This window comes from Portunus trituberculatus, chromosome 27 (genome assembly GCF_017591435.1).
Source record: "Portunus trituberculatus isolate SZX2019 chromosome 27, ASM1759143v1, whole genome shotgun sequence".
Classification (NCBI taxonomy): Eukaryota; Metazoa; Arthropoda; class Malacostraca; order Decapoda; family Portunidae; genus Portunus; species Portunus trituberculatus.
Window position 1 is genome coordinate 8,277,868 of NC_059281.1, and position 10,433 is coordinate 8,288,300.

Sequence of the window (10,433 nt, forward strand, 5' to 3'; positions counted from 1 at the left end):
TTTCAACATTTCAGTGAGGATGTTTGACTGGATTGCGTCATTCACTTGTTGATTTAATTTCGTTTATTTACATCTTTCGTATTTTGTTTTGCTACTGCCTTTATATTTTTCACTTGCCCTTAAAAACAAAACATAATGGGTGTTTTCTTTGTATAAAATGACTGGAGGAGAACTTTAGCTTCAATAATGCCTCAGATTTTGATTTTTTTTTTTTATAGTTTTGTTGCTTCTTCAACCCCTTCAGCACCAGAACGCGTTATCACATTTATTCTGGTTACTATTTGCTGATTTTGTACTGCTTCAGAAACTTATGTGGGGATTAGAATAGTGAAGACTCTGGCCATTAATCTTCTGCCTCCATAGACCCTTTCTAATGTAAATAAAATCGTCTAATCACATCCAAAACTCAAGGTAAAAATGCATCCCAACACTAAAGGGGTTAATGGCGACTAACAGGTTTTTTCTCCCATATTTTACCATTTGCTAATCTCCTTCGTTAATAATAATAATAATAGTAATAATAATAATAATAATAATAACAACGATAATGGTAATGGTGCTGGATGGGTGACGAGGAAGGAATCAAGCCAGCTGTCCATACCTGCCTACAACCTGTCTAAAACCTACGCGCGCCTATCTATCTTAAGAGCACCTCACCTTAACACACGTCAACAACATTTCCAAGGTATCATGTTTACGTTTACCTGTAAATACATCACACTCGCCTCAGGTACAGCTAAAGATTACTCAGGTGAGGGGCGTTACCTTTTACCTGTCCCTACCTGTGCTCCTGCCCTCTTACATACGATGTTCAGCTCACCTTTATCTAATCTCCCGTCTAAGCTGAGGGAGGGACCATAGGGCTTCGTAGCGCGGGGAACGAACGAACGGAGAGACGAAAGATAACGAAACATAATGAAAGACAGTACAGAATATATATACAAACGAATAAACGAGAGTGTAAAACGCGCATTTTACTCTTGGGAATCATTAACGAACACGGAGAGACGAAGAGAGTGGGAAAACAGCCTCAGTATGTTCGGTAAATCGCAGAAAACCTAAGTGGTCTCTCTTTCTCCCGTGTCTCGCTGCCAAGATGAAACGCGCGGGTAGGTGCAGCGTAGGTAAGGCTCCGTTTTCTGTTGACGGCTAGGTTGGTGTGAGTAGGGGGGACTGCAGCACGTGAAGCACCCCATTAGAGGCTGTGATGTCCGCGTAGGTGATCAGCACGCCGTTCACTGTGATCTTGTCTGGGGAGAGCGGAGAGCGTGAGTTACGGTGTACTGGTGAAATTAATGATGGAGAAGGAGAGGAGGTGAATGTAATAAATGAAACTGAGGGTGTGTGTGTGTGTGTGTGTGTGTGTGTGTGTGTGTGTGTGTGTGTGTGTGTGTGTGCTAGTTTATTTAAAAGGTATAAATAAAAATGTACTGGTGAACTAAGAGGCGAGGGAAAAAGGTGAATAAAAATATCAAGTAAAGGTTCAAGAGTGAGGATGAGACGAGACGTGTTCTTGTAAATAAACAAAACAGAAGCGGAACTGGAATGATGAAAAAAAAAAAAAATGTCTGGTAAAAAAAAGTGATAATAGAATATACACTTGTAATAGGAGAAGGATATAAGAATAATAAAATAGCTAAATGTAAGAAAATATAGTTTAACGAAGATTGCATTTGTGGATGACTTAACAAAAAAAAAATGCCTATTGGAAAAATCAAAGAAAGACATTACTAATATTAAAACTGAACAAAAGTAGATAGAAAATGATAAATGACTGTAAATATACGAAAAAAAAGAAGATAAAATAATACCTTTGTAAAAACAAAAACGTAATAGTAATAATGAAAAAAAAGGAAACCGGATATCACTATCAGAAAAATGATAACAAAAATACCAAACAAATAAAAAGAAAATAATATGTAATCTAGAAAAAAAAATACAGTCACACGAATAAGGAATATATATTTTTTTATCCCTACCTCCTTCCCCCCTTCTCTCTCTCTCTCTCTCTCTCTCTCTCTCTCTCTCTCTCTCTCTCTCTCTCTCTCTCTCTCTCTCTCTCTCTCATCCAACACTCAATCCTCTCTACTAATTTTTGTCTCTCTCTCTCTCTCTCTCTCTCTCTCTCTCTCTCTCTCTCTCTCTCTCTCTCTCTCTCTCTCTCTCTCTCTCTCTCTCTCTCTCTCTCCCAATCACAAGAGTAAGGTATGCAATTTTTTATCCCTCCCTCCGTCCCCCTCCCCTTCCCTCACCTTGGCTGGGAGACACGTTGGTGGAGAGGGTGTGGTTTGTGATGGAGATGAGTGGCCACGTGTTAGAGAACCCGGAGGTATACCAGGCGTCCTCCACCACGTGTGAGCGGACCCAGGCTGTTGGTGATGGTGGTGGCGGCGGTGGTGGTGGTAGAGGGGAAGATAGAACGGTTAGGGTGAAAGCTAAGGTGTCTGTGTAAAGGTTGTTGCAGTAGAAGGAGGAGGAAAGGAGGAGGAGGAGGAGGTGGTGGTGGTGGTGGTGGTTTAGGAGGAAGGGAATAAGTTGAGTAATTAACGAAAGGTGTGGCGGTCGCAAGAGGAGGATGGGGAGAAGGAAGTAGAAGAAGAACAAGAATGAGAACAAAAAACAGGAACAAGAACAAGAAATAAAGGAAAGAGAATAGAAATACATAAACAAAAAATAAGTAAAAGAAAAGTGGATATTTTCTTGACATAACTTAGAAGTAAAATTTGTGACCACCATTACTACTACTACTACTACTACTACTACTACTACTACTACTACTACTACTACTACTACTACTACTACTACTACTACTACCACCACATCTACTACCACCACCACATCTACTACCACTACCACTACTACTACTACTACTACTACTACTACTACTACTACTACTACTACTACTACTACTACTACTACTACTACTACTACTACTACTACTACTACTACACTACTCACCGTCTAGCTGTTCTGGATCTCTCGGCAGGGAAGTATTGTACATAGCAGCATCGGAGGGCGCGAAGAGAGTAAGGGGACCGGGACCTGAGAGAGAGAGAGAGAGAGAGAGAGAGAGAGAGAGAGAGAGAGAGAGAGAGAGAGAGAGAGATGAACCTTGAATACAACATAACACACACTACTACATTCATCTTCATACTAGCAATCAAGAGTAACCTTTAGATCTTTACCTCGTCTTTATCCATTGAGTCAAGTATACTTAATCACTTCTAATCACCTCTTCCTTCCTGCACTGAACACAACGTTACCAACACATCATTTATACCCTTTAGAAACATTGAAAGCTTTATCTCACACGTACTTTTTCATCTACAGTTCCTAGTATACATTAGTTCACCAGTATATCTTCCTCTCGATAAAGTAAATGAACTTCGCACGGAAACTGACCTTATTTTTAGCCTGACTGATGATAAGAAAGACGAATAGAAGTTGTATGAGAAAATATTATGGATAAATATAAGAAGCCAAAATTATTCTACAGATACAACGGTAAAATCAAGAACAGACACAAAATAACTTATAATGGTAAAACGGTCGACGATACGCAAGAACAAGTAAAAGTAATGAATAAAAGTCCTCAATCAGCCTTTGGTAGAGAAAATAACTTCACTAAACCACCTACAGTAGAAGAACACGATCAACTAAACAGGATAAGAACCTAATTATCTTTTATGTTCTTATCAAAACCCTTCCCTTTGTTACCTGAGAGGAGGCGGTAGAGGGAAGGACGTCTAGCCAGCAGGGCGGCGAAGATCGTGAGGATGGGGGAGAGGGACAGAGTTGTAGGCAGGTCACCATAGGGAGGGTACAGCACACGATCCAATACATGCACCACGCCATTGCTCGCCCGCTGGTCCAAGGCGGTGACCACGCTGCCGCCCGCCACCCACCGCTGCTGGAGGGGTGAAGGGGTGAAGGGGCAGGGAAGAGGAGGAGAAGGAAAAGGAGAAAAGAGAAGAGTAAGATGGAAGATAGAAGGATAGAAAAAGGTTAGATTGAGTTTGTTCAGAGTTTGATAGTTGGGTTATGACTCTCTCTCTCTCTCTCTCTCTCTCTCTCTCTCTCTCTCTCTCTCTCTCTCTCTCTGTCTCTGTCTGTCTGTCTTTCTTTCTTTCTTTCTTTCTTTCTTTCTTTCTTTCTTTCACTCTCTCTCTCTCTCTCTCTCTCTCTCTCTCTCTCTCTCTCTCTCTCTCTCTCTCTCTCTCTCTCTCTCTCTCTCTCTCTCTCTCACCGCTGCGGGCCCGTCGGTGTAGTAGGAGAGGAGGAGGGAGTGGCCGGCGTGCAGGGTGGGGATGCGAAGGCCGGGAGTGAAGGAGGAGTGAGTGAGGCGGCCCGGGGCGAGGTGATAGGACACGAGGCGGCGGAGGAAGGGCCCCTGGGATACGATCTGTCTGAAGGCGTCTCTGGGAATGGCGGTGAGGGCTTCGTCACTTGGGGCAAACACTGTCCATGGACCTAGAGAGAGAGAGAGAGAGAGAGAGAGAGAGAGAGAGAGAGAGAGAGAGAGTGATGTTAGGATAAGATGTTATGTTGATGTTATGTCTTATACTTTCTATTTTTTGTCATTTTCTCCTAAACTTTCTCTTTTGTCCATCTTTTTGTTTATTTCTATCTTTCTTTCTTTTTTTTTTTTTTGTTCTTTCTCTACTCCTTCCTTTCTCCTTCGTTTTAACTCCTTTTTCTTCCACTCTTACTCTACACATCCCTTTTTACGCCTTCATCTTCCATTTCTCCTTTTTTTCTCCTTTTCCAATTTTGTTTCCCTATTCTCTCTTCTTAGTTACTCCATCCTCTTCAACACATCTTCCTTCACTGCCTCTTTTCCTAGTACCATTTTCCTTTACCACATGACTCCTCTTCTTTGCTACATCATTCTTTATCCTTCTACTTTCCCTCTCCTCCTTTTCAAATCTCTCCTTTCCTAACTCTTTCTTTTGTTACACCCCTCCTCCTCCTCCTCCTCCTCCTCCTCCTCCTCCTCCTCCTCCTGCGTACCGTCCAGGCTGAGAACGAAGGAAAGATCAGCTCTCTCCACCATCCTCGAGAACAGCGTCAGATTAAGGTGCTTCAAAAGTCCCACCACATCCACTCGTCGCCGCTCGCCCTCCGTCAGCGCCCCAGGAGGTCTCCACACCGTCACGCCCTGGGGCACCACCGGGACAGGCCGTACGGACCCCTGGGGCAGGCTCACGGGTGCTGGGGACTGTCTGGTGTCCTCTTGCTGGTTCTTTGTGGTTCCCAGGGGTACTTTGACGTATGCTGGAGGGATACGGGAAGAGGAAGAATAGGTGGAGGAGGAGGAGGAGGAGGAGGAGGAGGAGGAGGAGGAGGAGGAGGAGGAGGAGGAGGAGGAGGAGGAGAGGAACGATTATTAGCTTATTTGGTGACACACACACACACACACACACACACACACACACACACACACACACACACACACACACACACACACACTCTCTCTCTCTCTCTCTCTCTCTCTCTCTCTCTCTCTCTCTCTCTCTCTCTCTCTCTCTCTCTCTGATCTTACCTGTGCTGATGGCGTTACCCCGGTGGCTGGCGTGCACCTGCTCCTTCGCCGCCTCCTGCTGCTGCCTGAAAGTGCTCGCCGCCACCACTTCGTTCTCGTCCTGCCTGATGCGGACCCCGGACTGCACCCCAAGGAGACTCAGGGCCTGGCTGGGCGGGAGGGACCTGATGATAGCATGCGGGGCGGGCAGGGACACGGGCCGCCCTCCGCAGTCCACAAGTTTCAAAAGCTCCAGAAGTTGTTGATGACCTGAAGGCGCCATTATCTTCCCCACTGGAGGCTGGGGAATGATTTCTGGAATGCCATCCGCGCGTAGAAGCCGTGGAGGAGACGCAGTGGTCGTAGTAGTAATGGTAGTAGGTGTAGAAGTCCCTCTACTCTTAAGATCCTCCCTAAACGAAGGATTTTTCTGAGTGTCTGAAGTTTTAGCTGGGATGAAGGAGAGAAATGCATCTTGCCGTGGTGTCTCGTATAACCCGCTAACTGTCGGGGCAGCAGGAGGGGGAGGCGGGGGAACGGGGAGTGGGGGAAGGACAGGAGGGGCGTGCAGGGGTGTGGGCGCCTCGGTGTGGGCCAGCAGAGGTATGGGCAGGCTGGTGGGGTCGGTTCCAACGTCAGACTCCGGCAGCACGTCCACTATGAGATGCACCACGCCGTTGTTCGCTGTGAGGTTCCGCATCCTGAGGGGCACGCCATTGGCTGACACGGTACCTGCAGAGAGAGAGAGAGAGAGAGAGAGAGAGAGAGAGAGAGAGAGAGAGAGAGAGAGAGAGAGAGAGGGAGGAAAGGTCTTAATTTCTCTTATTTTACATTACACACACACACACACACACACACACACACACACACACACACACACACACACACACACACACACACACACACACACCATGTACCAAGGAAAGAACGTAATGGGAAGAGAGAGAGAGAGAGAGAGAGAGAGAGAGAGAGAGAGAGAGAGAGAGTAGCATTCTTTTCCCTCACCATCCGAGTCTCTCCTGAATGTGACAGTGGTGCCTGCCAGGGTGGTGAGGGTGCGGCGGTGTAGCAGACCCTCGCTGTACCACGCCCCCTTCAGGATGTGCCGCGCCATCAGGTTACGCCCGCACTCCCGACTCATGAGTAGACGCGGCCATGAGTAACCCTTGGACGTGATGGCGGAGTCCGGGGGCGCCAGGAGGGTGTAGCTGTCTGGGAGAAGCGAGGAAGAGTGAGAGAGTAAACACACACACACACACACACACACACACACACACACACACACACACACACAATTGTCTATTTCCTTGCATCCGTGACCACTATTTTCCTTCGCTAAATCGTGTGCGTCAGTGTTTTCATGTCTGTTTTGTATCTCCCGTGTTTTTATTATTAGCACAGTGGCAGTTACATCGATCTGGGTACCTCGGCGCCTCACCACTGCATTCAAAAGGCTCCACTCAAGTTACGTGGGTGTTTTGATGGTTCTAGAGATATGTTAACAGTATTTCTACATTATTAGCAGAAGCACTCTTGAGAATCACGGTAATCATTCATGTGGCCCTTGAGAACAGTGGTGGTGAGAGAGCAAAGCGTTTCTGAATACGAGGTGGCGCAGAAGAGATGTGTTGGTGAGGCGGGGTTGGGAGTTGGAAAGCGCGTGGGTGTGACGGGAAGAAAATGCAGCTGTATTATGCAATAAATGCATTGATTGGGTGTTTTTATGGAAGATAAATGGATGAATCAATTAAATACAACGTATAAAAATGCAAAAAAAACTTCCCCATGGTTGCGCAGTGAGTAGGATTCGAACCTACGCGGGAAGATCCCATCTGATTTCTAGTCAGACGCCTTAACCACTCGGCCATCACTGCTTATGCTGGTACATGCTTGTCCAGTTTCAACAATGCGCTCTTCTCCCCCTTACCTCTCCCCCTCCTTAATAATACCTATTCCCTATTCATTATCCTATTCTGCTGCGTGGTATTGGTGAAGGAGAAAGCGAGGGGTTGGTGACTACGTGTTCTGGAAGCCAAGAGACCGTATCTCGGCCTATCCTGACTACCTTCATGGAATCTATAGAGATTTTCAAAGTTCTCATGATTGTAGTGGTGTGTAACGAGAATTCTTCATCGGTAGTGAGGAAAACGCTGGTTAGAATCCAATATCATACAGTATATGACCTTCGAAAAGATATAAAAATATTATAAGAGAACGAAGCGATTCTAAAATAAAAGTATCATATAGACACGCCTTGAGAAAATATGTAGTGGTAGTATTATTATCATTATTATTGTTATTATTATTATTATTATTATTATTATTATTATTATTATTTTCATTAACATTATTTTTGAAGGCTATAGAGTTGAAAAATTGAATTATAAAGGCATTATGATTATAACCTTTCAATATACACTATCCTTATCAACCCATCACTGCAGTCAAGACAACATTCCAACACCCAAAAGATACCATTAAAAATACTGAATGAAACACTGTAGATTGTGAATACGATAATTTCTCACTTTGCAAGACAACACTAAACCTTTCAACAAACATTCCAACACTCAAAAGACCCTGTTAAAAGTACTAAGATGAAACACTATAGATTTTGTGAATAGGATCATTACTCACCTTGCAGCTTGAGAGAGAGGTTAGCCACGGAGAGCAGAGTATTGACGCGGCTGAAGGAAGGACCACTCGCCACCAGAACAGTATGTAGGTCCCCGACAGGCGCCGCCAACACCGCTTCCACCACCTGCAGCAGGCCAGACAGAGATGAAGAGATAGAAAAGGGGAGAAAGTACAGGTAAGATGAAGTATTTTTTAAGTAAACACTCTTTTTACTTTGCGTGGTTAGGAGAAAGTTGAGGTGGAAAGGCATTAAGATTTTCCAAGTAAACAACATGCTTATATCTATACACACACACACACACACACACACACACACACACACACACACACACACACACACACACACACACACACACACACACACACACACCACTCGCTCCCTTTTCACTCAATTAGAAGAGAGAGAGAGAGAGAGAGAGAGAGAGAGAGAGAGAGAGAGAGAGAGAGAGAGAGAAACGAAACAGGAAACAAGAAAAAATTGAAAAGAAACTAGAATGAATGCGGAAACGAGACACACACACACAGAGAGAGAGAGAGAGAGAGAGAGAGAGAGAGAGAGAGAGAGAGAAACAAGACAAGAAGTAGGAAAGGGAAAATAAGAACCTACTCATGTTAACGGGTCACTTCAAAATTTCCTTCCCGGACGCATGAATCCAGATCTCCTTCAGCCTGTACTAATCCCCGTCCCTGCGTCCCCCAAACCCGTTTTCTTCTTCCCCCTCAAACAACCCCAAGCCCCGTCAAGCGGTTTGGGGAGCTGCTTTCCTCCTCCCAAGGAATCTCTGTGCTTTATGAAATTTGTGTAGTTTTTTTTTTTTTTCCTTTTTTTTTAATTTTTTGTTTTAATTTTTGGGATTTGTTTTCCTTGTGGTGTTTTTTTTTGGGGTGTGTTTCTTGGGTGTGTTAAGTTTTTTTTTTTCTTTTTATTTGTTTGTTTGATTTATATATGCGTGTGTTTATTTGTGCATTCGTTTGTTTATCTTTATTTTTATATGATTTTTACGCTAAAGTCTTCGTTTTCTTTTTTTTTTTTTTTCCGTATTTGCATTGTTATTCTTCTTCTTTTACGATTTACACTTTAAAGAAATGCTATTGTGATTTATATCCGTGTTTTTCTTTTCTTTTCTTCACTTTTAGGTGTTTATAATATTCTGTTATCGTTAATTTTCTTCCCTTCGTTTTCATTTTTTTTTTTTATTCATCTTGATCCTTTCGTCAGTTCTGGTATCAACGAACGGTGTTTCATTTATTTCCCTTTTCTCCTTCACATTCTTCATTTTGGCATGTCATTTCCTCGCACACACACACACACACACACACACACACACACACACACACACACACACACACACACACACACACACACACACACACACACACACACACACACACACCCGTTTTTCCCCTCACATACACATTAACACCTTGTTTTCCCTTTCTTTCCCTCCAAACACCTCTATTTTCACTCTGAAACACACACGAACACCAATTTTTCCTTTTCTTTTCCCCGAGACTCCTACATCACACCTTTTCCTTCACAAACACCCTTTTTTTCTTATCTCCATCCCCTTTTCACTTACACTTAAACCTCTCACTTTCCCTTCCATACACACTCAAGAATATCCCTTTTTTCATACCTTCACACACACAAACACTTCATTTTTCCTTCTGTCACACACACAAACACCTCTCCTTCCCTACGCATCCTTCCCTCACACACACCAAACACTGATACACTCAAACACTCACCTGTATAGTGCCGTGTTTGAAGTGCACATCTCCCCTCACCACCTTGGCACCGTTCACGTACACGGAATCACCATACACATTAAACCTCACCGCTGGACCGAGGAGGGTTTCAAAAGTTGCGTCATTGTTCACCTCCGGGGCTGGCTGGCTTTGAAGGGGCAGTATGTGGTAAGCGAGGTCAGTGCTTCTTGCTGCCTGACGAAGCTCCTGACGGGTAAGTCTCGCGAAGGCTTGTTCCGAGGGCGCCAGGACGATGTATGGGCCGCGTTCTGAGATTAGGAAGGTGGTGGTTAAGGATTTCTCGTCTTTTTACAACAAAAATTACAATAGAATAGGTCCACTGAGGTGCTGGGCCGATACAAGAACAAAAGCGTCTGGCAAAAGGGTTCAAGTCATAGGAAGATGGAAATATAGAAGCAAGTAGAGAGTTCCAGGGTTTACCAGAGAGAGAGAGAGGGAGGAATATAAGTAGACATGGCTAACTCTTGCATTAGGGAAAGGAATTTAAAAAGAGTATGAGAACCAG

The 10,433-nt window shown here is 44.2% G+C and overlaps 1 protein-coding gene and 1 non-coding gene across 4 annotated transcripts in view; both read right to left on the reverse strand.

The window, feature by feature from the left end:
* Nucleotides 1–319: 319 nt before the first annotated feature.
* Nucleotides 320–10,433, reverse strand: part of LOC123509561 — a 29,244-nt gene continuing 19,130 nt past the window's right edge. For 2 of the 3 annotated variants that reach the window (XM_045263928.1, XM_045263930.1), the window contains exons 6-15: nt 9,908–10,176; nt 8,159–8,282; nt 6,527–6,733; nt 5,543–6,253; nt 5,011–5,274; nt 4,247–4,470; nt 3,718–3,910; nt 2,959–3,042; nt 2,253–2,369; nt 320–1,250 (exon numbers count right to left, since the gene is read on the reverse strand). In XM_045263928.1, the coding sequence (XP_045119863.1) occupies nt 1,150–1,250; nt 2,253–2,369; nt 2,959–3,042; nt 3,718–3,910; nt 4,247–4,470; nt 5,011–5,274; nt 5,543–6,253; nt 6,527–6,733; nt 8,159–8,282; nt 9,908–10,176 (2,294 nt within the window). In that variant the 3' untranslated portion in view covers nt 320–1,149. The remainder of the gene's footprint in view (nt 1,251–2,252; nt 2,370–2,958; nt 3,043–3,717; nt 3,911–4,246; nt 4,471–5,010; nt 5,275–5,542; nt 6,254–6,526; nt 6,734–8,158; nt 8,283–9,907; nt 10,177–10,433) is intronic. The other variant, XM_045263929.1, reaches the window with a different exon arrangement.
* Nucleotides 7,314–7,395, reverse strand: Trnas-aga. Its single transcript has one exon. It is a non-coding gene; the product is annotated as a tRNA-Ser (tRNA).